Source organism: Dermochelys coriacea, chromosome 19 (genome assembly GCF_009764565.3).
Source record: "Dermochelys coriacea isolate rDerCor1 chromosome 19, rDerCor1.pri.v4, whole genome shotgun sequence".
NCBI lineage: Eukaryota > Metazoa > Chordata > Testudines > Dermochelyidae > Dermochelys > Dermochelys coriacea.
In genome coordinates this window covers 8,963,046-8,990,601 of record NC_050086.2, presented here as the reverse complement: position 1 = coordinate 8,990,601, position 27,556 = coordinate 8,963,046, and the positions used below count along the sequence as shown (strand labels likewise).

The 27,556-nt window shown below is 44.9% G+C and overlaps 1 protein-coding gene and 1 long non-coding RNA gene across 5 annotated transcripts in view; one reads left to right on the top strand and one right to left on the bottom strand.

Moving 5' to 3' along the window:
* Positions 1 to 871: 871 nt before the first annotated feature.
* On the bottom strand, positions 872 to 10,523 carry LOC122458269. The gene is made up of 3 exons (XR_006278237.1): positions 10,376 to 10,523; positions 8,610 to 8,756; positions 872 to 905 (listed from the first exon to the last, which is right to left on the bottom strand). It is a non-coding gene; the product is annotated as an uncharacterized LOC122458269 (long non-coding RNA).
* A 13,603-nt stretch (positions 10,524 to 24,126) lies between these two features.
* The window catches only part of RUNX3 (RUNX family transcription factor 3), a 112,838-nt gene continuing 109,408 nt past the window's right edge, over positions 24,127 to 27,556 (top strand). Inside the window, exons 1-2 of one of the 4 annotated variants that reach the window (XM_043506050.1) lie at positions 24,142 to 24,907; positions 25,149 to 25,289. In XM_043506050.1, coding sequence (XP_043361985.1) covers positions 25,232 to 25,289 — 58 coding nt within the window. In that variant the 5' untranslated portion in view covers positions 24,142 to 24,907; positions 25,149 to 25,231. Of the gene's footprint in view, positions 25,290 to 27,556 lie in introns of all 4 variants that reach the window. The other 3 variants (XM_043506051.1, XM_043506049.1, XM_038378019.2) reach the window with 3 other exon arrangements.

Below are 27,556 nucleotides of genomic sequence, written 5' to 3'. Positions count from 1 at the left end.
AGATAATGTTACTCCAACCCCTGATGAAATAATTTTGAGGGCACTGTGGAAATGAGGGGCCCCCGTACAGACCCGATAATGCCTTCCTACTCTACACACAGACCCCTGAATGCCCCTCACTCCACCAGCCTCCCATTATCCCGACAATCTCTATACACATCTTTGCAGCCTGGATACATATCCTCTCAGCATGGTCCCCAGCATCCCCCACTCACCCCACCGCCTCACCCCGTAGACCTCCCAGTGCTCTCTATTCACCCTACAACCCACAACATCTCTCCCCCAGTCCCTCATCCCCCACCCCAGGAGCTGGGAACTTCCTGGCCACTCACCAGCTCAGTGCTCTCTTTGCTCCCCATTCTGGCTGCCCTGCATTCACACGGCCCTGCATCATTCGGGATTGGCCTGGCTGCAATGGCAAAAGTACAACAGGAGTTTCCATTGACACCGTGGCATTAAAGACTGGATGGATGTGGTGTATTTTCTCATCCCTAGGACTGGCCCCCTCTAGCTCATGGTGGAGGTAAGTTGATGGGGCAGTGTACCACCTGTTCTAGGGGATACATGAAGGACTTCTGTCTGTTTCTATGGGTACTATCACTATGGGATCTGAGTGTTTCACAAATGTCAATCAATGTAGCCTCACAACACCCCTGTGAGGTCAGAAAGTGATATTGTTCCCATTTTAAAGATGCGAACTCTAGGCACAAAAAGATTAAGGCCCAGATCCTCAAAGGTATTTACGTGCCTAACTCCCATAGGTTCAGATGGGAGTTAGGCACCTACTTACCTTGGAGGATCTGGGCCTGCTCCAGATCACATCGGAAGCTCCTGGGCACCAGTCCGGTGCCTTAAACACAAGCCCCTTTCCCTTTCTTGAGCCCCCAGGGCTGTTGATCAGGTTCCTGAAAAAGATGCAAAAGTCGCGAAGATTTGGGGGGGGGACTAAACAACTGCTCTCAGATGACAGTGATTTCTATCTATTGTAGGGTTTTCTACAGCAACCAACTCTTTAGCATCTAGCCACTGATTTGTGACCGGCTGATTAAAACACCAAAATCATTAATTGGCACCCTCCTAGCAATCTAATTGGTTGCCACAGCTTCTAATTGATACACTGTCCAACACAGCTGAAATACATCAAGAGGCTTTTTGCCCAGGGACTCGCACGCAGTCCATGCATTGAAATAAAATGCATCCCTCCTTCAAGTGAAAAAATGCTGGTGAATTTGAAATAATTAAAAGCCGCATTGGCACAAACCGTTCGCGTAAAGTGACCTTTAAGACTGAATTGTGAGGCTTGTTGTTAGCTGGCCCTTCCATTATTTTATCATCGGCCAAGAAAGGAATCTGGTCTCAATAAAGATGGACCATAACAAAGTGATTTTCCTGGGACAGCAAGAAAAAACAGAGTTGAAAACCAGATGACAGCCCTGACGCCCTGTAATGAAAGGGCAAAATGAAATACCTTACCGGGTGCTGGAATTGAAAGCTTTATTTTACCTTGTAAAAGACAAAAACTGGTTGGGCTAAATTCTGCCTTGGGTTCCAATCCTGAGACACCACAGAAGGTAGCGGAGGGATTCACGCAATGGCAGAGTTTGGCTGTAGACAGGTAACCCATGGGAGAACTGTCTGTAGAATTGTGCTTTCCTCAATATGGTCAATGTTTGTCATTACTTGACTTCTTGTGCCTTCTTCGGAATTCATAGGGTTATAGAGTTTAGCATGAGAAGGGACCATTAGACATCTAGTCTGACCTCCTGTGTCACTTTGGCGAGAGGATTCCCCCTGGTTATCCCTGTATTGAGCCCAGTAACTAATAGCTGCAGTTTCCTGTTAAACAGGAGGCATGGGAAATCTATGCTGTTCCCCAAGCTGGATGGTGAGAAAGCAGGAGACCACTCCAATGTCCCAGAGGGCCCAAGTTGTTATCTCCACGGAAATCAGTTAGCATGAAACAGCTTACACTGAAGCTTGGTTTGTGTCACCACCTGTCACCGGTGTGGCTGGACCCCTTACCCTCAGAATTCCTCCAGCTGCAGGTTTGGCAGGATCGTCTGAACCTGTCCTGATTAGAAGAATCTGATTCTGGCCAACACGGGAGACAAGAGACTGAGCTAAATGGACCTGTGGTCTGGTCATTTTAATGTTGCTGGGATTGTGGAGATATGGATGAGGTTTAAAAAATAATGATGTATGTGGGTAAAGTTAATTGGGTGCACTTAGGTCCCAATGCAGCTCATCCAAGGAGTATGTCTATTGCAAACACTGAACTTCATAATGAGGTGGGAATTGCCTTCACGCTGTGGGTCGGCAGAAGTTAAGCAACTTGCAGGGAGGTCACACAGTGATCCAGTCAGTGGCAGAGCGAAGATTAGAACCCCGGGGTTCTGATAACTAGCCCCCTGCTCTGCTCACTAGGCATTCATGCTTTCCCACCATGCAAGCGAGAAAGGGCACTTGATGGACTGAAAAGATGATACATTTGGATTTTTTTAAAAACCCAAGTTACTATAAAATTAACATGTGGAACTTGCTGCTGCAGGATATTGATATGGCAAAGTTGTTTAATCTTGTTAAATTAACATTCCACTTTTATATGACTGGGAATTGCATCTGCAGGTACATTAGCTAGGATACAGATGACAAGGCTAATCAGCCCACATGCTTCAGGACATAAAATTGTCTCTTGCAAGAATTTCCTTCCCATGACATAGTACAGTACAATGAAACACCATGGTCCAGATTCTGATCTCCTTTATACCAGAGTAAATTAGAAGTAACTTGGTGTCGGTGGACCAGATTCTGAACTCGGCATGTGGAGAGTCAAGATACCAACTAGACTGGCCCCTAGTCTTGGTGGCATGGTAATCCCTGTGTTCATAGTAAAACTGTACATGGAAACTGTTCTCAATTTGAGGTGATACGAAAATCTATTTACAGTATGTATTTAATGCTATGTGGGTTTCCTAGACATATAAGAAAAAGAGATCCTGTCTCTTTAAGTAATGGCTGCTCCTTGCAATACATCAGCTACACATTTCTCCAGGACATATGCTTATTAAATGTTCCACTGACACTGGTGTAGTTAGAAGGGAATGCCAGCAAAATCAAAGGGACCCTATCTAGATTGAGAGAAAACAAAAAGGGAAAGATTTTTTTTATAGTAGGTGGTTTAAAAAAAAATATTGAATGACGTTTCCTATAAAAATACAAGCACCCGTTTCACAACAGTGCAATCTGGCATTAAAAATCTCCTTTGCCTAACACGAAGTGGGAGGCTAGGCATTGTACAGCCAATGATCATACCGCTAAGCAGCCTGCAGCCTGGAGAGCACATCTAATTCATTTACCAGGGGATGAATTGTAGGGGCCTTCAGTCTTTAATAAGGCAGTACAGCCCATGGAGAAGTCCCAGCTTTCACATTGCCATCCCACTCTGCTGTAGTCTTGAGGGTCTGAAACAAGGGTTTGGAGCAAGGGATTCTTAAGTTCCAACACTGGCCCGGAAACTGACTCACTCTGTGATGCTGTCTCCTGTTCTCTGTGCCTCAGTTTCCCAATCTATACTATCGGGGTTAATAATATTGCTCTCACAAACTGGTAGTAGGTAGATTAGTAAATAGATTCATTAATTAGTAGATTGATTAGTGCAGCTGGTTGCAAAATGTCAGTTATTTTACAGGGAAAATTTTATTTAAAAAAAAATCTGTGAATATTTATTGGGGTTTTTTGTGGGGGGAGGGGAGAAAACAAAACCATTATATTTTCAATTTTCAGTACAAATGCTTTTTTTTTCAAAAAATGAAAATTGGAACATTTTACAGCAAAACAGGAGAGATTTTTGTGTTTGTTTTTTTTTTTAAAAAACCCATCAAAACAAACCAACCCAGAAAATTTCAGCTAGAATGAAAATTTCCAGTTTGGTCAAACAAGCTATTTTTCATTGAAAAAAATGTTTTGATAAAAATGTTCAACCCCTTCTATTAGTTCGTAAAATTTGTAAAGCAGCTTGATGGTAAAAAGTTCTGTAAATGTCAGGCAATAAGCCTTAAGTTTGAATGTAAATCCTAAATGGGAGGGGCAAATCCAGTGATGTTTTGAAACCTATAGAATTAATTAGATTTCTATTGGCAGATATATTTTATAATTACAAAGAGAGTTCAAAAAACCGTTGTTCCTTTGTATTTAATATAAATATACCAACATGTATTTGCTATGGAATAGAAACTTGTGAGGTACTCCTTATTTGAAATCTGCCATGCTTCTAAGAAAACCAAGGAAATTTTAAAAAGCAATAGGAACAGAAAAGGTGCATTAGCCAGGAACTCGTATTTTGCTAGAGCCAAATGGAACTTAAATGTCAAAAGGGTTTAATTCTGTTCTTGATAGAAGAATCCATTGTTTAGACTTGAAACTGAGTAAAACGGATTCCTTAACCCAAACTCCAATCTAATCCCTGCCCCAGTCTTGAGCTCTCATCTAGCAAAGCACTTAAGCAGCTGCTTAACTTTAAGCATGTGGAATGAGATTTTCAAAGACCCAAAGGGCAGTTTGACAGCTAATGGAGGTTGGGCACCTCATTACAGCCCCAAATGTTAAAAAATTATGTGCTGGGTCTCTCCCTCAAAATAATACATCATCATCATACTGTATTTGGGTTATTTTTACTGGCCTTCTGGTTTTTGAGTTTTTAGGGTTCATGTTTGCAATCTTTTCTCCCCAACCATGAGGACCAGAGCCTGAGTGTCTCACGTAAACACCTGACTCCAAGAGCTGGGGCTTTAAGGGAAAAACCCAACCATAGCAAGCCTCATGATAAAATGGTGAGAGATGGCGACAACAAAACCATCCCTGTAAGTGTTTCAGTTGCACCCAATGGGTGTACTAGCATATTTAAAGTGCTTTGCTGGATTGGGGCCTGAACCCACAAACTAGGCAATCAGATACCACAAGGACGAATGTGGCATAAATGCTTAGATAGGTATACCTCAAAGGGATTTAGGTGCCTAACTCCCAGTGAAATTGGTGGGAGTTAGGTACCTAAATACTCTGGAGAATCTGGGCTTTCCCATCTATTAGTCTCTGGGCTTAACTGTTCTCTCACCCAGGAGTAACCCCATTGAAATCAATGCTAGTGGAAATGGGAAGAGAACCAGGCCCTATAGCTCTGTTTCCCTTCCATAAAACAGCCTGAATTTCTACAGGTCGAAGGGAGAGAATCTCCTCAGTAGTTTATACCTCGCCCCTACTGCTTTCCTGGAGACTGACATGTAATGTGGCTCAGTGAACTGGAACGTGGGTGGAGTGTGTGTGTGTGTGTGTGCACGGGTGTGATTTTTCTTTTTTAATGGTGGAAAATGTCTCCGAATCCACCTCTGCCCACAGGCTGTGGGGATAATGCTCATTTTTCTAACCACTTCAAAGACTCCCTGATAGCAAACTGCAGCCCACATTTGTTCTCACGTATCGCGCGCTTCAAAACAAAGAGAAATAAAAGCCAATCCCTTTCCCAAAACTACGAAACAGAAAACAACCAAAACAAGTCATCGTCCTCTATTTGCAAACCTGCCCAGGGAACTTGTGATTCAAATGGCCCCACAAGAGGATCCTGTCTCAGTGGTGAAGAACTGTGAAATTGAAACTCTTGAGATTTCCCTCCCCGTAAAAAGGAAAGGGGAAAAAATACATCAGTGCTATTTTTCTTTGAAATCCAGAAAATATACCCCAGGTACCCTAAGGCTTGAGGATTTTAGTACAGTAGCAGGTAGAGGATTCAAGGGAGAACAGGTCTCCAGACACAACAGACTAACCCAAGGTTACTTAGGGAGTCTGTGGTAGACCTAGGGGCTGAGCCTAGAGATCCATCCTCTCTGCTGATCACAGATTGTCTCTGTGGCCTGCCTCTACAGGACCCATCTCACTTTGAAAAGAGGAGGCAACATGGTTCCATAGCTAAGGCACTAGTTCTGCCACTGACTTGCTGCGTGACCTTGGTTAAGTCACTTCAGCCCAGATCCTAACAGGTATTAAGCTCCTAATTTCCATTGAAATCATGAGATCTGGGCCATCCTCTCAGTTTCTCTATCTGTAAAGTAAGGGATAATGATATGAATGCTGCTTTGTAAGATCTGTTGAGATCTAAGGATAAAAAGCACTATAGAAGGGCTAACAATTATTAAATATCATTGAAAAGCATATTAAAGGCACCACAGCTGCTACAGAAAACCTGATCCCCTTGTTTAGGGGATGCAGCTGGGACAAACCACATGGTGACTTGGCATCTGACAGTGGTACATTTGCATCCCAGGTTTTAAAAAGCAAAAGAGACAGCTGCTTTATTCCTGAAGCCGAGCAAGACTCTAGCTACCTCTTGTCTTCTGCACACTAGGTCAGCTGTCCAACTCAGACCTATTGATTTCATTTTTTGATAAACACATCTGCTTACCAAAAAGATGATGCTGTTGGATCAATAAAGCGGTGCCCTTTTCACCAGCCTTTACAGATTTACACGATACAAATCCCAAACGGAGCCACTTTACTGTTGGCCAAAGTGTCTGGATCTATATGAAAACCAAGATCTTTTGAACTCACACATTTTAAGATGTCTGTTGTCCTACTTTTACAACAGAGGCTGAAGTGTGGGGGCGATTCCATACCAACATTGCTTGCTTCTGCTTTTTGGAACACGTTTTATGGACCTGATCTGTAGTTCACAGCACCATTGACTTCAGTAGAGCCACGCTGATTTACACCAGCTGAGGCTCTGGTCCTACATATTTTCACACCCCTAATTTGCAGCTGAATTGAGAACACATTGCAGTTGTCAGATAAGATAATGATCAAAACTGTTTCTTCTGTTGCGAAAAAATAAGTAAACATGATAGTTGCTGATAGGTGGAGTGACATTACCAAGATAAAAGATGGCATTAAAAATTCATGATCTGTGTTACTAAAAACTCCTCAGATTAGTAAGAATTTACAAAATCAACTCTACCCTTCACCATGCTTATCTGATCTTTGTTTAGTTTTTTCACTTCAGTTCAAACCCAGCTTCTGTTTTTAGTTAGTTTCACTTCTGGGGTCTCTTAGGCTATTCTAATTATCTTTATTATTCATATTACAGCCACACCCAGTGGGCTATATTTGAAGCCCTTTTGCACAGTTACTTTTGCACTGACACTTGCATTTTCTTCAAAAGTGAAAATAAAACGTTTCGTAAAACAGTTTGATTATTTGATACAAATCCATGTTGGGCTTATTAAAACTAGCTGTCAGCATCCCACTCATTAAGAATACCTCACCATCCATGTGAGCACCTCAAAGAGCCCATCCCACCGAATTAAGTCGCACAAGCCCCACTTGGGAGATGATTATTGTTGCCCCTTTTATATGGACTGGGAAATTGAGCCACAGGGCAGGGAAGTGGCTTGCTTGAGAACACAGAGTGAATTAGTGACAGAGCTGCGAATAGAACCACGGTCATCGGAAAAGAGCTCTAGGCTCATGCTCACAAGACGTCTCTTGGGCCTTTGTCTGGTAAATAAAATGAGGTACCATATTCCGCCGACAGAAAAAGAAACAAATATAAAGAATTTTGCCTTCTCCACTACAGGTTGCTGATAATGTGCCATTTCTCTTAATGCTTATTTCCTCCCTTATCGCCACAATCTCAAGCTGTGTCAATGCACTCCCCAGTCGGATTTCTCACCTACAGTCAGACTTTTGGTCATGATTGTATCTCTTTGATGGTCTCCCCAGTCTGTGCGCTCTTTGGCTGTGTTTCCCCATCATCAAAGGCACTTATTAAACGACCTGCTCGACATACATGGTGCTCTGAGGGCAGGCAAGTCAGACTCACGTGTCTGCCTTCCAGTCCTGACCAAGTGTTCTGCCTTCGTCCCGAGCCACTGACACGCAGACTTCAAATCCTCCCGCTGGGACTCCGAACCAGGAAACATCATCCCCCACCCGCCTCGCTGCAGAGCAGGGGGTCAGCTCACCTACACGCGCTGGCAGAGCTGTTGCATTTTGACTGAATATTATTTGTTTTAACATTTCGATACAACAGATGTAACCAAAGAGACACAGGACAAGACATCCACACCATGCAGCATAGAAACAATCAAGCCCACCGCCTAAAGTATTATTTGGTTCATTATTCCAAACAATGCCTTTAGATCATCGTATATTTCCGAGGCATTTTACGTAGATTAACCCTATTGACATATTTACATAGACTAACCCTAACCCTCCCTGCTCCAAATCACTTATATTCTAAGGCCCCGACCCTGAAAATTCATTGTGTACGTGTTGGCAGCTGCACAGTGGGCTGTAGGCTTGGGGTCTAAGGCCGTCGGCACACCGGGCAATGGTTCGGGCAAGGGAGGGGGTGAGGATTATTGCTAAGAAGGGAGGATGGTTATGGTTAGGAGCCTGCTCAAGGAAGAGACGAGGCGGATTGGAACAAGCGGTGTGTTCCCAGCCTAGAGGGCAGAGTAGGTGAAGGGGGGGTGGGGCAGGCTGGGAGAAGCAAATGAACTTGGGTGGGGTCTGATTCGGTCCTGGCTCAGAGCGGTGAGTGGCACTTGTTGATTCTACTGTACCTGACTTTTCTCAGCAGCTGTAGTCACCCATTGACAATCACAGCACCTTGCGGGGCTAGCGTGAGCTTTCCATGACCGATCCCAAGCTGTTTTCTGAAGACCCGGGTGAGGCAGGAGAGGGAGGAGGATGCTCACACCACAGGACACCTAATGAGAGCAGAGCACGTTAATCGAGGACTCTGGGGTTAGCAGCCAGGTGGCCCGGGGCCAGCAGCTGGGCACTCACTCCCTGCCGCCCCCCATCCCACAATTCAGTGTGTGTCATTACCAGACCAAATGGACCCAAGGGCTGGAGAGGGATGAGATCGCTGCCAAACTTCTGGAGGAAGGGCAGAGAACTGAAGCCAAACAAGTGTGTTGATTTTGAATGAACCCCGAAAGGCCACATAAAACGAGCAGGTACCTTGCACTGTGGCCTAGTGGATCGGGTGCTTCATTGGGAGTCTGGAAACCTGGGTTTTATACTGGACCTGCTTTCCGGGTCCCTGGGTACTTCTGGTTTCACTCCCTGCCCTGTGGGATAGGGCATTCTCTACACACAAACATTGCCTGGCTTTAACACTATGAGCATAGTTAATGGACACCTATCTCCCCTCCCCAGTTTGGATACAGTTATATTGCTACACATGTGCTTAGACTGGAAGAGCTATTCCCACACTGGATGGGAAATAAGCCATACCAGTATAAGACACCAATATAATTGCATCCACACTAGGGGATATACTGGTCTAACATACCCCTAACTGACATAGTACAAAAATTGTGTCTAGACCCAGCTTAAGGGTTTATCCAGGGACAAGCACCATGGGGCTCCAGTCTCAGCTGGGGCCTCGAATACAAACAAGAAAAAGTGTGGGAAAGATACAGGCTTCCTTTAAATCAGGCTTCTTTGACTGATTTATAATTTGGTCGCCTCCAAGGGAGATCAGTCAAACGAGAGCACACCAGTGCTCTGGGTTTTCCTGGCTTGCTTGGAACACTGTCCTTGGATAGCACACTCCCTGAGACCACAGACCAGACACAAAAATCCCTGCTGCTTGCCATAAATTGTTGTTTGTTTTTGCATCGCTGTTAGCAAGAGCTATAGTTAAAATGGATGGGCGATTATTATATATTCCCCTGGTTTTTTAGAATGGGCAGATTTTTTAAAACTGAAAGTGGAATGAGAATTTCTGACCCCTCCTGGGATGAGCTGAGGTTTGGGTTATTTTCAGACTCTCTGTCTATGGGCCAGATTCACATTGGATTGCTGGGGGAGGAGGGGGTAAGTAGAGGGAAGGAGATGTGCATCTCCATTGGAATCCACTTTGGATTTGACCCTGTGTGTCTATGGGACCTTGTGCGCATCCCAGTCTCTTATTAATGGTTTGGGGCAACAGGAGACAAAGTCTCAAGAAGTCAGTGGGACTTCTTGACTATTATGTCTTGTCTAGTTCTGTGTATCCAGGCTCCTTGCTGCATAACCTTCCCCCCAGTCTCTATCTCCCTTCCTTGGGCTCCTCCCAAACCACTTGCTTCTCCCTTAATGTCACTCCCTGTCTACATACTCGCTGGGGTCTATTGTTGCCCCTATTATTATAGCATCCAAACTCCTCCCAGGCAACAGTATCATTCTCCTGCTCAGCCTGGTGCCTTCATGCACGGCAGCTTTGCATTTCTTGCTGGCCTATTGCCACCTTACTCCTCAAAACCTACCCCATTCTCATCACCAAAAATCTCCCCACAACCTCCTGCACCTGAATTGCTGCCCTGTTCTGTTTTCTGACCTGTGCTTAGATTCCTTTTTATCTCCTTCTATGTGTCTCATAGCATGTCCTTTTCCTTCGTGGTGCTAGCTGAATAATACTCTCATGAATCTGGTCATAGGTCCAAGTTAAGTCTGCATCTGGATCCAAATCTGCCCTTCCTCAGAGTTTGGAGGGACAGTTCTAGCTAATCTTGCTCTCTCTGTGTTTACACCACGCCTATTTCCGTAGCATCTGAGGGTTCAGGGTGAATATGCTGCTTTGAATTCAGCCCTGGTTTAAAGGTATGTGTAATGTGCTCTGTGGTGCATGCACGGTAACTTCTCAAATGCCAGGTGAAACCGAACTGAGGTCATGACCAAGAGGCTGCAATGCAGCAAGACTGGACTTCTGCTAATCTAGGTCACTCTGGGGGCACTGAGCTCAGCAATGCAGCCCTGGGGAAATGCTCACTGCCATGGGAAGGAGTCCTGGGTTGCCTTTCTGGTTTTGCACTTCTTTTGGCCTCAGCCGAAATCTGTGTCAGCAGCAGCAAAACCTCCCTGGGCTAAGTCAAAACGAAACTCACATGTCACCCCATTCAGGATCCTTAGGAGGGGTTTTGAGGCAAAGGGTTGATGCTTGCATGTTGACCCATGATTTCAAACAGGTGGCAGGAGCTGCAGAGGAGAAGCCTCTTGCTGAAACAGGGCAAGATTGTGTGAGGGGACAAAGTGAAGGCTGGTGCTAGAAGAGTGGGGTGGGGGGCAGGGGAGAGAGAGAGAGATCTGTGCTGATGGCAGTGTCTGTGGAAGGCTTTGGGTTAGTTTTGGGTGCGAGGTGGATGGTGTCGGGAGACATGCAAAGGGATGATGGGTAAAGGAGTATGGGCAGGCAGGGACTACCAGGGGCAAAACCTGCAGCTGCCTGGGGAAAGGATGGAGCTATCCGCTGAGGAAGAACTCCAGGCTGGTGCTGGGTGACATGATGGATCATTGGGCATCAATTCTGGTTTGGCAGTGGAGGTCTCTGAAATCTGCCAAACACACCCAAACAACTGGAGATGGCTCTGAACAGAAACCCAGGCTCCCAAGAATAGACCCCATCTGCCAAACCCCCTGCTCCAAGACACTCAAACTCGGGGGCTCGCCTGGCCTCTCTCTTAGCTCTACCAGGCTGTCCATGGCTTTGCGTTGCTTTTATCTGTAAAATCATATGGCACCTGTGCCAGGTGCAGAATCTGAGATAAAACTGATTCATTCAGAGAGACAGTGGGTGCAAGAGCCAGTGGGACAAAGTGCAGAATCCAGATGCCTGTACTAAAGACTATTCTCAGCTTGATAAAGTGCCATGGAAAGTGTGAGCTCTTTGAAACGGGGAAACTGAGGCTTAGCCATCTTAGCAAAGCACTTTGAGATCTTCAGATGACGAGGGCTGTGGAATGGCTAAGGGGCTATGTAGCAAGTTACAAAACTTACTTCATTTTTGCAGCACTCCTGTTGAGGGAGAGGCATTACCTGTACCCACTTTGTAGACTTTCCCAAGGTCACAGAACTAGTCCATGGCAGTGCCAAGGTTAGAACCCAGGAGTCCTGGCTCTCACTAGACTTCCCCCCCCCATATGGCCCTGACTCTGATTCTAGAGTCCAAATGAAATTGAGGGTTATGGGACAAGGTCAAGAGTTACTGAGCACCATGTGATCTGAGCACGGACCTAGGACCCGAAACAAGCATCTCCCAGGATGATTCAGCTTGAGTTTTAATTCTGGCTCTGACACCAACTCCCTCTGTGGCCTTGGGCAAGTCTCTTCACCTCTCCCTGCCTCTGTTTCACCATCTGTTTCACCATCTGCCTCATAGGGCTGAAAGGACTGTTGCAAAGAGCTTTGGAAGTGACAAGTGGTCACTTAGGGTGCGTTAAAACCCCGCAGCACTGAGTTGAAGAGCCTGGGTCAGCTGACTCGGGCTGTGGGGCTATCAAATTGTAGTGTCGACGTTCCTGCTTGGACTGGCACCAGGGCTCTGAGCTCCTCCCCCAGCCCCCAGCCCTTTGTGGGGTTTCAGAAGCTGGGCTCCAGCCCAAGCCCAAATGTCTACACTGCAGTTTTATAGCCCCACAGCCTGAGCCCCACGCCTCAGTGTTGAACGTTATGATCCAGAGAGGTAAAATCAAAGGCAATAATCTGTTCTCCAAGGATTTTATCATCATCCCTGTATTGATAGAGCTATCTATTCATTTTTTCGGTCGTACAGTATGTGCGTTAGGCTCTAGTCACTTCAGTGGATAATTCCTTGGAGCCTGCAATTAATTTCAAATTCCCTTGGCTTTAGCTCCCAGGTTGTTTTTGCAGTCACTGGATGGCAGCACAAACAGCCTCTTTGGTTCTCGAGGCACAGCAGTTATCTACTGTAATACTTCTGGCTAATAGTATAAGCATGTAGTGATAACAAGCATGCAGTGCAGGGCACCCCAGGTCTGAGTGCTCAATTTATGTCTACTTCACTTTGCATCCAGTTGAACCAAAGGCAAAATACATGTAATGGGGAAGTGGAAGTAAACATCCTTGGGGAGTTGTGTCATTTCATTTTGGTGAATGAGAATAGTGTGCACGCACACGTGTGTGTGTACACAAATGCTACATTAAAATCACATTATTAAGGTTGCAAAGTCAAGCACTCAAAAGTTAGGAAATGCCACAACTTTACTTCCTCCCCTTTGTGCACAGTCTTTAATTACATGATCACATACTAGTTTTTCCCCAGGACCCCATGCCTCATTCGGTTCATATAGATGTGTGGGTGGGTGGATGGGGAGGCACTGTCCTTTACTTGTGGCGATCTGAAATGATCAGCTGTGTATCACAGCCCCTGTACTGCTCATCTCTAGTAGGGGCTGTCCTTTGGCTAGAGCAGGTGGAGCTGAGCTGCTGCCAGTGTGAGGTTCCGACTGGCCATAGTATACCACATAGGGACAGATGAGAAGTTCTAAGTGGCTGTGTTTTTGTTGCAGTACATTGTGGGAAGTTGAAATTATCCATAAAACCCTGCTTCTTTTTTTAGCAATTTTGCCTCCCTTATACTAAAAATAATTTATTCCAGAGTTGCCAGTTAACATGAGATTTTCTTCTTTCAAAAAATGTTTATTACTGAGGATAATAAGATTGTTTTTGCTAGCTGTTTGATACCGCTCTTAGACAGGAAAAGCACAGGTAGTTATTTGCATACTTTATGGTACAGGAATCAGAGAGGTAGACTACTCCTTTTATAGAATTTTTTGACTGTATTTTTAGGGATAGGGAACACGTCTCAGTGGTATTTTCATATATGACTTTCTCCTGCCTCTTCATGCCCTGCCGTGCCCTGGAGGTGGAGTGAAGCCAGTGCTTCTGTATGTCCTAAGCCAGTGGTTCTCAACCAGGGTACATGTACCCCTGGGGTATGCAGAGGTCTTCCAGGAGGAGTGCATCAACTTGTCTAGATAGTTGCCTACTAGTTTTACAATGGGCTACATAAAAAGCACTAGCAAAGTCAATACAAACTAAAATTTCATAGGACTTCTGCTGTATATGCTGTATATATTATCCACTGAAATGTAAGTACAATATTTATATTCCAATTGATTTATTTTAGGATTATATGGTAAAAATAAGAAAGTCAGAAATTTTTCAGTAATCATGTGCTGTGACACTTTTGTATTTTATGTCTGATTTTGTAAATAAATAGTTTTTAAGTGAGGTGAAACTTGGGATATGCAAGACAAATCAGACACCTGAAAGGGGTACAGTAGTTTGGAAAGGTTGAGAGCCACCGGCTTAAGCAACAGTTAAAGCATTGGATTTAACAGCACTCTAGTCTCATTTGTTTCATTTTCTGTGGGTGCCGAATTAAGGCCTTGATCCTGCAGGAATCTCCACACAAGTGGATCCTTGTGCCCTTATGGGCCCCATTGAAGTGACTGAGGTTTCAGCCATTGTATTCCCTGTGTGGAGCTTATTACAGGACGGGGACCTAAATAGGGGACCTTGTTATTGTTACAGTGGTGCCTGGATAGGGCACCACTGTGCTGGGCATTGCACAAACACTGTTAAAGACTGTCCTTGCCCTGAGGAGCTTACAATGTAATAGAAAAGATGAAGGATGGGAGGGGAAGTGACTTGCCCAAGGTCTGGCAGGTGCTCAGTGGCAGAGCCAGGAACAGAATCCAGGTCTCCTGATTCCTAGGCCACTGCTTTAGCCATTAGGCCACTCTAACCCCAACAAGTAGATCTTGGGACTATTTACAGTAAGTAACATAAATCAATAGAGTAGGACTTACTATATATATAGTAGAGGACTTTTCAGTGCATTCATGGCCTGATTTTCAAAGCCACTGAGCATCTGAATTACCTCTTTGCTTCAGTGGAGTCGGGGGCATTCAACATATCTGAAAACCAGCCATTAACATCCACTGTGGGAAATGGCATCTTTTTGAATGAGAATATTTTGGGTCATTGAGGGAGACAGTTTCACTTCACTGTATGGAATAATATTCATCCACGCCATATAAGTGATGTAGCCTGGAGGAAACCTGTGTGTGATGCCAAAAAAAACCAATCTAAAAGTCTCTTTTGTTCTTCCTTTTGAAACCCTGAAATGCTGAAGGAGCTTGTGGTGCCCAAGCCCAGATTGTGGTGCAGTGACTTAAAAGCCATCAGTGACATTTCAGTAATGAAAGGCCACTCTGGAGAATTACAACCTTGTGTAATGTTAATTTCATGAGAAAAGAGAAGGGGCATCAAAAGCCGTGACACGTGAAACCTGGGGGTCAAATTGTTGTCCATGGTCAATAAGATGAGTGGGTGTCTTTTCCGCCAACCACGAGAAATTGGTACCATAACACACTGGACATGATGTGGCTAAGTCCCTGATGCTGCAATGAGATGCATGTAGGTGGTCCCCCTTCCCCTACACAGAGCCCCATGTAGCTCTTCACAGGTGCAGGGGTCTGCCTGAGTGCATCTCATTGCAGGATCAGGGCCGTATACAGGAAGCTGGTCCTGCTCCTGTTGAAGCGAATGGAGGTTTTGCTGTTTTTTTCAATAGGAACAGGCCTGCAGCGTACAACATCAAGTAAAAGGATGTTTACTTCCACTACCAGGAGCAGTTCTATTGCTTCTGGAGCAAACTCAGCTCTCAGATCTGCCTGCCTACCTCCCATGGAAGTCAACAGGAGTTGCCTGTGTGGAAGTGAATGCAGAATTTGGTTCTTTCTATTTCCAGCAGGGCCTGTAATTCGCCATGAGCCAAGAAGTCCCCAGAACGGAAGGAGCAATTTCATCTTCACTGAATATCCTCCTACCATCTTCGCCGAGCACAGTGGTCAGCTTCATATTTTCTCCAACCTCCACATAAATATCTGTGGGCTGCATTATGATCTGCTGGGGTTAGTTCTGGCTCTGCACTGCCTGCCTTATATGGCTTGTCAGATGGGGACTACATGCTTGGCTCGTTTGTTTAACCCTTTCGGTGGTCAGGGTGCACCGCCATTGTCACTATTCTTAAAAATCACGTACAGCCCCTAAAATGACACGGTGCCTTGTAAATATATAGTGAGACCCGGGCAAAGGGCCAGCATTCCGAGGCAGGTACGGCCAACAGATACGGGAGAAATATTCCAGGAAAGGGGCGGCATGGGGAATTAATAGCAAAAGAAGGAGGTAGGAAGGATTATTTTAAAAGTGTGGGGGGGGGTGGCTTTGAAGGTGGGGAGGCTGGTGAGCAAGAACAGGGAACTGCTCCGATGTAGTGGGCCACATGAGAGCTAGAAAGGAACCTCAGGCAGAGAATTCAAAGTGAGAGGGGACAGAGGAGGGAAGGAAGGCTGAAAGTGAAACTGATGTAGAGGTGTTCTCTTGCCCCCTGTTCTTTCCTTTGTGACTGTTCCTTGCTAACCCTGCCCTCCTTGCAGGGCCTATCCTCTTATTGGATCTTTTTCCCCCTCATCATGCTTTTCTCAGGCTGGGCCTTTAAATAGGGCAGAGCCAAACCTGCACAGACCTAAAACTCCCTTTTGCACCTGGCTGCTGCTTGCAGCACCTTCGTCCTTTGCAGTGGGTGAGCGCTCTCAGTTCCAGGCCCGGCTTCCTTCTCCGGGGGCTGAGGAGATGGCATAGCCTCCTAGGGTGATTCTGGGGAGCCTCCAATGGGATGCTGGGGAGATAGAATTGGATGTGACAGGAGATGTCATGAGAAGTTTATCAGCAGGAGATCGATAGCGCTCTCCCAATAGACCAGCCTGTAGGGATGGTTTGTGGACTCATAGATTGCAAGGCGAAAGGGGACCCCTGTTGTCAGTTGAGTGTGCACAACACAGGCCACAGTGTGGACAGGTGGGTGAGAGGCAAAAGCAAACCAAGGTAAGAGACGACTGCCCGGGGAGAGGCTGGCTGGTCATGTACATTGTTGTTACTTGGCCCTGCCCCTCAGCATGGGAGTGGATCGTGTGGAGGGCCAATTTGGACGGGGGGGAGAAGACAAAGGCTGAGGGGGGAGTCTGAAGGAGGAGGGCCAGCGAGCGTGTGGGGGTAGGGCGGGGCGGAGTGAGCCTGTTTCATGGATCCAACGACGGTTGCTGGTGATACGTCATCTGAATTAACCACATAGGGGAGAAATTCACCGACGTGCAGAGGGCCAGCTCTCTCTGCCTGTGCGGTCACCAAGCCAGGACTAGGTCGATGGCCCATTGCCACTCTCCTGTGCTGCCACCCTACCTTCAGGGCTGAGGGGGAATTCCTCCATACGGCAATAAGGGAAAACCTGTCTTTTGACTATACAAATGTCCCCCTTTAATGTATTTGTCCCTTCATTTTGCCATGTCTCCATTACAGGCCACATTCCGGCTGTGCCTTAAAAAAGCCTGTAGACCCACCCAAAGCTACCTCTCCAAAACGGGGGTGAAGGAATGTGCCCTAATAGTGGATGCCATTGAACCTTGACACAGGTAACCCCCCCCATATTGAAAAATAGCCCCACCCTCTCAGGGAGAAGGGCTTCACAGAGAACACCTCCCGGTACAAGCTTTCTGTGAGGCTTCATGTGATGATTGCAATATAAAGGGCACGACAGACGTATCTCCTGTCTGTTTCCTCAATAATAATAATAATTAATAATCTGTTTTGGTAGCACACAGATGCTCCAGCTGAGCAGGCTGGGGGGGGATATGAACACAGAGAGACAGTCCCTGTGCCCAAGAACATATAGTCTCAATCAGGAGTGCCCAACCTACAGCCAACGGGCCATTCATGGCTCACCAGGGCATTTGATAAGGCCTGCGGCTTGCTTCATCACAATATACTGGCAGCCAATTCATTAGTGTTTTGCCGTCAGGTTGACATCATTTTAGCTTACCCAAGTATATAAGCAGAGAACACTGTACATAGAAACAACCTATCTAAATACATACGAAACAAACTGAACTTAAAATATAAATCAATACAGATCACTTTAAATCTTATTAAAATATGTAGAATCTGTTTGGCCCCCACAAGGTTGTGCTTAAGTTTATGTGGCCCTCCTGTGTAATAAGGTTGGGCGCCAGGGGCTAAACGGCCAAGATAGACACAAGGTCGGTAGGAAAACAGAGGAAGTGACTTGCCCAAAGTCACATGGGACTAGAACACAGGTCTTCTGATGCTCAGCTAGCCCATACTAATCACTACTGTTGGCACTCCCCATCTGATACAAGTCCAGCTGCCACATGCTCACTGTGAACAGCAACAGTAATGCATTCTGATCCCTACCCCTCACTGCTGCCTTTGCCGACTTCACCCTATTTGACGCTGCCAGCGTCCTCCCAGTCTGCTTTGCCCCTCTATGCGTTCAGCTGGATGTCTTCAGGGGCGAAGCATGGCCCAGTTGTGATGGGTCCATCGCCAGTTCACAAAAGCAGCGGGGCGGTACTAATAAGCCATGTCCAGCTTCCTGAGCTCTTCATTGGCATGAGCCGGGGAACGTACAAAGAGGACCAAGTCCCAGAATTCAGCTCTTTGGTTCCACCCACTCCACTCCCTGCAAAAACACAGACCCAGAGGAAGGCGCCTCTGGCACTCTTGTGGATGGAGATGAGCTAACGTGCTGCAGAGCTGGTCCTAACACACGGACACGCCACCGTACTCTGCTAGATCTGACTCCTCTCCGCTCGTGGAAGCAGGGGTGGGAGCGCATGGCCTAGTGTTCGTCTCATGTTTAGAGTTAGTGGTTTCCTGTGGCGCACTGGATCTGATGGCAGCCTCGCCAAACTGCCTGCTTCAGAGCTGCCCTGGAGCAGCCTGTGACTTGACTTGCCTGGTTTTCTGACAGGACGACATTGTTCTTGTTTTTTTGCTTGGCGGAGGAGAATGCATAAAAAGTTGCTTCTTCCAGACAGCCCGCTCCTGAAGGGCAGTGTCAGCTTTTTAAAGGCTGCATGCAGCCTGTGGGTAACTGCAGACCTCCAAGAGGCTGCCGTGTTCTCTTCAGACCTCTCCTTCCCCCCAGGGAAGGTGGTTTTTTTAGTGTGTGAACGGGGCTAGAGCTGGTAAATGCAGCTCGGTGACGCACAAAGTATAAGTGAGGGCAAAGAAAAGGGGCCTTTGCATCTTTTCCTGCTGCCAGCAATCGATAGGCTCGTGCAATTGGTTTTCCAAAGTCAGCTTGTTGTTATTTTTATTTGTAAAATTGTAGCACCGGGGAGCCCCAGTCATGGACCGTTTGTGCTAGGGGCTGTACAAATACAGAAAAAAAACTGTCCCAACCCCACAGGTACCATCTCCAAATGCATTCACTGATTATGAGGGTTTCTGGGGCTCCAACTTTTGTAACACCAGAAAGGGGCCTGATCTGAAGCCTGCTGGAGAACATAGAAACATTTGACTTCACCGGGCTTAGGATCCAAGACGCTTCAAAGGTGGGGAGTACCCAGGGTTCCACCTGAAGTAAGTGGGACCAGGGGGGTGCCCAGCATTTCTCAAAATCAGCTTCAGTTTGTGTCAAATATCCGTGGCCTCGGTGACTGCAACACAGTGCAGCTATTTAATGGGTTCAACTAAAGAAAAAACAAATGCAGATCCCGTCTCATCTGAGTTTCCCAGAAGTGTTTAAAATCTCAAACTGTGTGTCCACTAATGAAGATAGCTGTAGCAATCTTCTGAGGAGCAATGCTAGAGGAGCTGTTACTGAATATTCATATTGCAACAGCATCCAGAGAGACTAATCAGAAGTGGAACCCCATTGTCATATGCACTGAACCAACACCTGTGAGACGTGGTCTCTGGCCTGAAGAAATGTGCTCATGTAGGTGTATATAATATCTATATAGCTAGACATATCTCTCTCTATTGGGTGTGTTGTTTGATCTAACAGTTATTAGCATGGACATCTATAACTGTTTTTTTTTTAAATAGACCCATTCCACCAGACTTTGGGCACATGTACATACCCTTAATGATGGCTGAGTCTCAAACCAAAAATCCAATTTAAAACAAAGGAATAATTTTAGATTCTTTTGTACTTTTTATGGGCTCACCATTTTACCCAGTTTTGGTTCCATTTCACTTCACAGCTCCTAAGCTAACAACCTCCTCACCCACCCAAACTTTCGTAAATGGATCTAATACTTTTTTGTCTTCTAAAGTTTGTCAGAAGTTCTTAGAATGTGGGATAGGTGCTTCATATTTCCGTGTGTAAATGGTCATAAATAAATAAAATATATCAGCCTATCCGTTACTCACTCATAGATGCATATGAATGTACATAATGAAATGCAATGCCTAAACTAGTTGTTAATTTCCTTGAAACACACTGTAAGCTTCTGGTACAGTATATAGATAACACATGGAATACCCATCAATTTCTAGACCACATAATGAGCCCTTGCATTTGACTGCATGAACAAAATTGGAGTATTTAGATTTCGAGACACACCCATGGAAAAATGCAGCAATTTAAAGCAGGGGGAATTTTATCATAAAGAAAACAGCTGGGGATAATTTCAGAGATGAGTATAACAAGGAAAGCACTCGGGCAGGAGCCTTGGCTACACTTAGGTTGCTTTGCACCATAGTGCTGGAGCAAAGCAATTGTAAAGCCAATTTATCTGTGCCCGGGAGGATTAATGCAGCGCAGAGTAGAGTAAACCTGGGGTAGCAGCTTCTGCTCCACCTTGGCTGGTGAGTTAGGGGGTGTGGCCCGGGAAAAGGAGGTGTGATCACTTTCTCTGCACTTTAGTGATCCCCAGTTGGCCTAATGACCATAGGGGACATTTGTAGTTGGTGTAAATCCGAGCAGCTGCCTCTGGGGTCCAGCCCGGCATACAAGGATCAGGGATAAGGAAGGGGGCTTAAGTCATCTCTGCTCCTTGTCTCCACTTTCTAAATTGCACTGTGTGCTACATGGGTGGGGTTTTCCAGAGTGCACCTCCTTGGCCTAACTCTGCTTTCCAAGAATTCAGTGGTTTTGAAAGTCCCAATCCTTTTTCCTCAATGAAGGATGGGGACCAAGGAATCTAAAAAACAGTATAAAATCTGAATGACATCATGCCACACGTTCATGCCACATACTTTTAGTCTTGCTGTGTCAAACATGAAAAATGTTGCACTATAGGAAAAATAAGTCTATTATCCACCTTTTGCACATGCATCAATGACTTCAGTGGGATCAAGGCATGTGTAGAGAGAGGAGACGAAATCCCTGCTTTATAAAGCGGGGCAAGGTTTGAGGAATCTTCTGTCCCCTCCAGTTCACCATAGACCCTGACGTTAGCCCTGTCAAAGAACTCGTGAAAATGGCCAGCAGTCCTGGAGCTTTGCACGCTTATAGCACTGCAGGGCCATCCGGCAACATGCAATGTGGAGAAGTGGGGTCTGGGAAAAGGGAGCGTGTTGACATTGTGGTCTGAGAAGATACCAGGCGATACATTGTCCTTACTCCACAGGCCCTGCAGGTGATGGCTTGCGGTGAACCTTTTAAAAGCTCATTTGATATTTCCCCCTTCCTTTTTTGCTGTAAAATGATCAGCATACCTTCCCCTCCCCCAACTTTGTGTTATCACCCTGGAGACAGGGGTTCTTTTAGTTAGTCAGAAATGCATCAGGCACTGGCTGCTGTCAGAAGATGAGATATTTGACTAGATGGACTGTTGGTCTGAACAAGTTTATGGCCACTTTTATGAAGGGCAAACAAGTCCCAGGATTTAGAGCCACAGTAAATAAGATCAGCTCTTACACATCTCAGTATTAATATTCTGGGAGTCAGTAATGTCTAATACGTCCAATACCCCTGCACTCTTATGTGAAAGCCAAGACTGGGGCCTGCAGGTACGTGCAGCAAAATGTGGCGAATGCCAGATTGTATAAATACTGTTAGATCACACTTGTATGCCCTGGAAATACCACAAACCTTGGTACTTTTTGCCTGCAGATTTCCTTCAGACTTAATTTACTATGAGTTTCACTTCCTCAAATGCCTTTTTTTGAAAGAAAAATCTCTTAGTCACTTCTCCACCTATAGGGCCCCAATGAAACAAATTCTTAACCTGACATGATAGTGAGTAGGTCTCTGCAAAAAACACACAGAGAAAGGATAATATTTGAATGGTGATTATCACCAGGACACGAGTCACATGTGCCCAGCGGATAACACTGCGGACTATAGGCATAATACCAGCCTTGCGTCAACTTGGTTCTAGAAACTAATGATGACTCAGAAAAATAAAGGGCCAAATTCTGTTCTCATGTAAGGCCCAAACTAAAACCTCTTTCAAACCAACAGCAAAACCCCCATTGACTTCATTGGGCCTTGGACCAGACCTCTAGGCTGGGATAAATATGGAGAAAATCCATCGGTTTCAACAGAGTTACTGTGAATTTAGTATACCAGTGTAGTGGAGAACAGAATTTGACCTAATGGGATTTTTGCCTGATTAAAGAGAGCAGAATCTGACGTGAATGGAGTTACTCTGGATTTACACTGCTGCTAGTGAGAACAGAATCTGGTTAACATTGACTAACTGACCACTAACATGGAGGGATCTAATAACCAATTAGGAATACCTGAAGGGTGTAAACACTAAGAAGAAAGAGGAAATATTAAGGTTGGTACAAGGGGCCTTTGTCTGGGTGTGTACAGTGGGGACATTACTGGAAACCAATAATAATATGGGGGATTAACTGAGGGCAAAGAGGAGAGCATGAGAGGGAAATTTAGGTTCAATATCAGGAAGTTTCCTGACCCTGAGAACAGTTAAAGTGGGATGATCTTCCAAGGGAAGTGAGTAGAATCATAGAAATCTAGGGCGGGAAGAGACCTTGAGAGGTCATGTCATACATCCATCCATGCTGAGGCATGACCAAGTACATCTAGATCATTCTTGACAGGTGTTTGTCTAATCAGTTCTTGATGGGGTTCCATAACCCCCTGGGAAGACTATTCCAGAGCTTAACTACCCTCATAATTAGAAAGCTTTTCCTAATATCTAACCTCAATCTCCCTTGCTGCTGAGTAAACCCATTACCTCTTGTCCTGCCTTCACTGGACATTGAGTGCAATTGATCACTGTTTTCTTTGTAACAGCCCTTAACATATCTGAAAACTGTTATCAGGTCCCCCCGCAGTTCAAGCACTTGTGTTAGTTAAAAATCGTGCTGTTCAAAGGACTGGGAAATGGACTGTAGGCACCAATCAGACACTGGCAAGGGAGTGAACTAGATGACTTAAGATTGGTCTTTCTCAACTCTGATTTCTAGGATTCTCTGGGCAGGATTCCAAAGTGATGTGTCATTACTTCAATTTGCGGGTGTGTGTATGTGTTTTTCACCTTTGGCATGGGCATGTGTATTGTGCCAAATCCTCAATAACTACTCATACAAGTCAAAACTACTCACTGTGAGTAAGGAAAAAGGTAAGCCCAAAACTTACAAGTGTAAGTGGAAAATTAGTTATTTGTAAGGTAGTAGCTCTTAAGAGTCCCAGTCAGGAACCAGGCCCCCTTGCACTAGGGGTTATTCAAACACAGAACAAGAAGACGGTCTCTGTCCCAAAGAGCTTATAATGTAAATCTAAGACAAGAGACACCAGATGGATACAGACAGACCGACACTGGAGCACAGGGAAACTGTGAGACAATATTGGTCAGCGTGACCCGCAGTGGTCTCCGGGCACCAGCTGCTTCATTGTTGTCAAATTTTCTGTAGGCATCAAGACAAAGGAGAGTTTTAAGGAGGTATTTGAAGGCCTTGCAGATGTTGACAATACCAGTTCAGAAGGATCTTTAAGTTACATTTTTACTAATAATCCTGCACCATCAAATGCCACAGGATTTTATGCAGAACTTCCCCAGGAAACCATTGGGGAAGTTTGCTTAAAATGTGATGGCCCAATGTGCATCTCCCAGGAATGTTGTGAGGTTTATTTCCTGACCAGAGGAAATTTACCCCTTAGAGAAGGCAAATATAGAGTCTGTGTGCCATTTAAGCCTTATTTTGAGGGCCATGTGGCCAGATCCTTAAAGGTATGTAGGCACCTAAAGATGAAGATAGGCACCTAGTGGGATTTCAAAAAGGACCTAAGTGGGTTGGGCACCAAACCTGCTTCGATGCCTAAATACCTTTGAAAATCTGGCCTTTTGCATGTACCCACCTGCGGATATCAAAGCATTGTCATTAATAATCAGCTGGTGACTATTACTCCTGAAAAACAAGGTGCCAGTCCCCGCTGTTTTGCCCAGGCAACACTCATATTGACCTCAATGAATAAGCACTACCCAGCATGAGCAAGGGCTTCAGACTCAGGAGCCTGCAAGTTTGACGGCCTTCTTCTCCCTGGAATGCGATTCTACATGATGAATGGCTGTAGTTCCTTCTCTTCAGCTAGCAGTATTTATTCTGCGGCATGTGCTTTGTGTCTTGCTTAATACTAATTCACATAAAATCCCAGTGAAGAAGAGCCACCCATCTACGCATATGGAAATAGTCTCGACACGCAGTAACAATAATCATCCAAGAGAGCTGAGAGTTAGAAAGCTATGTACAGATAAAAATTATGATACAGACAAGTGGTAAATGTGGGAGAAAAGGCATTTAAAAGGAGAAAACCACTGAATGTAAATGGGTTATTACTTCAATCAACCAATTAGAAATCTGAAGTCTCTCTTCTGTCTCTTCTAGGGCAACAATATAATTAATTAAAAGGAAATGTCTGAATGCTTCTAAGTTCTGCTTCTGTATGTCATTCACCATAGGGTCCGGGAGAGTCAACCAGGCCTCCCATGAACTAATAAATATAAACCATAAAAAAAAAAAAAAGAAGAAGCCACAAAGATGTTTCATGCTCCGTTGACATCACGGGTCAGCTGACTCTCCTCTTCCACTCAGTGAATGACTAGCTGGAGTCTTTTCTGTCTCAGAACCGGGGTTGAGTTAACACTCTTTCAGGCCTCATAGGCGACCACAGAACCACAAGCAAACTGCAATCTCCAATTTAGAAGAGTACCTGTACCTCAGCGAGGAGGTTTTTCCCCCCCACCCCGGTTGTTAACACCAGCTGTATTTTTGTCTGTCTAGGGTAAGTTCCATTCATTCATTCATTTTGCTCTCCATACCTTATGCCGCCCTCTCTCTATCTCTTTGCAAACCCTGTTTTCTTCCCCCTGTTTCGTACTAATGATCCAGCGTGCATATGCTTCTGTTGAAAACCTTGTGGCTAAGCATTCCTGTGGCACGGCAAAGCCAGATTCTTGGTTACAAACAGGCACTTAGCTTCCTTGTGGATTTCTCTCTCTCTCTTTCTCTCTTTTGTATTTCAGTTCAAACTTATTTTTTCAAGACTAGCGGGGGGAATATAAACAAACCACAAGGATTGGCCGAGGAATCATCTTGGGCTGGGGTCATGGCTTCCAACAGCATCTTTGACTCGTTTGCAACCTATTCGCCCACCTTCCTCCGTGGTAAGTAGAACCCTTGTTTTCATCTCCTTCAAGGCAGGAAACATTGTTGTTTGTCGCTGAAGAGCAGCCTATTTTAATAATGTCACTGGCACATCTTCAGTTGCATGCTAGCTGCTCACACAGGGGGCTGTAATGGAATGAGTTTTCTGTTGTGCATGTGACCCATGCTTAGAGTGCTCCATTGCTATGTGAAATTATGAGCTTCTGGATCTTCTCGGCGCTTCTGTCCAGGCCCTACCTTGATGTGCATTTTCCTTCAGGGTGACTTTTTCACACAGTTGTTGACTCTCCAGGCGCGGCATGAAATCGGTTGTAGGACCATGGTCATTAACTGGGCGGTAATTTGTCCAGAGGGCATTGTTTGGTGCTAGATGTATGCTATATTTCTTTCAGTCCTAAGCTGCCTGCATAGCCCCATGTGAGCCAAAGTAGCTAGTATCCAGGCACTGTGGGGATGGATGCCATAGAATAGGCATAACCAGCCGGTGAAAGGAAAGAACTTAAGTCATCAGGTAAGAACTGCAAAAGTTAATAGCACTCAACATTTTCCATTTCTAAGAGGGAAGCTAGCTTTCCAGGGCACAAGAGGTTTTGAGGATGGTTGCTTTAAAGGTAGACTTGAAAGACTTTGTTATAGTGTGTGTGAGCATCTAGTGTTTCACTGTTGAAAGGCACTTCAGAAATGTAATTGCTTTGGACAAAGTCTATTCCACCTACTCTTTCTGCTCCAACCCTGCAGCAAATGCACAAAGATGAGACTTTATATCTTCCTGTTATCACAGAGGAACCTTACACTTCTGACATTCAGCATGGATGTTTAGCTCCTCCTAGAGCATAACTGAATTGGGTCTTGTTTACAGAGAGCAAACGTCGGATCATTTTCCACTCTTGTTTTTTTCTGTATCGATATAAACTGGGGACCACAACTGTGTTGAAAGCTTTACTAGGCCACCCTACAATGAACGTTTTATTTGTAAATTTCAGTACCAACATCCAAAAGAGTCAGGTTTCAGAGTAGCAGCCTTGTTAGTCTGTATCCGCAAAAAGAAAAGGAGGACTTGTGACACCTTAGAGACTAACAAATTTATTTGAGCATAAACTTTCATGCGTTACACCTCACTTCATCGGATGCATGCAGTGGAAAATACAGTGGGGAGATTTTATATACACAGAGAACATGAAATAATGGGTGTTACCGTACAGACTGTAACAAGAGTGATCAGGTAAGGTGAGCTATTACCAGCAAAAGAGTCAGAGTGTGAAAACTGTTGTTTGAATCTGAGTGCCCTCACTTAGTTTTTACTCAGCACTTTTGCCTGCGTAAAAATAAAACACAGCGCCTAGGGTTTGACCCAATGAATTTAAAAACTAGACTGCATTTATTTTTTGTTGTATGGGGAAAGCACCTTTTACTGCAGTGCATCAGTGTGGAAGCAGGCTCCAGAATACCATTCTGTCACTCTATTACTTGGGAAAATACTGCAAACAGGGACTGTGTCATTTTTTTCAACCTATTGGTGTAGAGGGACCACCTCGTGCTCTCTGACATATTGCTAAAATCGGGGGTGTTTCTCAGCGTTACCTGCTTTTGTAAATCCAGTAAACTGCACAAAATCAATTTGTGCTATTGCAAGTGCTGTTGTCTGGGAGGCTGGTTACAGAATGCTTTAAAAACACAACTCATCAGGACATAAAGAATGTGCAGATGGTCTTCTCACTGACTTATTTTGAACTGGGGAGCTTGGCATGTTCTCAGTTCTAAAACCTTTGAATGAAAACCAGGATGGACACAATCTTTCATTTCTTGCGCAATCCAAATAATCCCTCATTAATTCCCTGAGAGTTGAAGACGCCTCAGGAATGCAGGATTAGACCTTAACATTAGAGTACTACAGGTATGCCAGAACATTGTAAATTGTGGGGTTTTGTTGGATTTTTTTTGTACTTGTTTTGTAGCTGTATTTCCAAAACAAGATAAAACATTCAAGCTGATTCCTAAGATAAAAGCATAAAAATAAAAGAATTCTCAAATAGCAACTTAACACTATATACTGAAACTAAATGGATGAAAGAAAACGGTGTCAAAATCAATTAACTTGATACCCATCTACTAAAATGATTGGGGATAAATCTTAAATTGAATGTTATCTAGAATTAGCAAAATACTACAGAAGTTACTGGACCATAGCAGGGTTTTACCAGTGTCAGAGACCAGAATTTGGTGTAGTGTTCAACAATCCAAAAGGTTACATGATATTAAATGGATT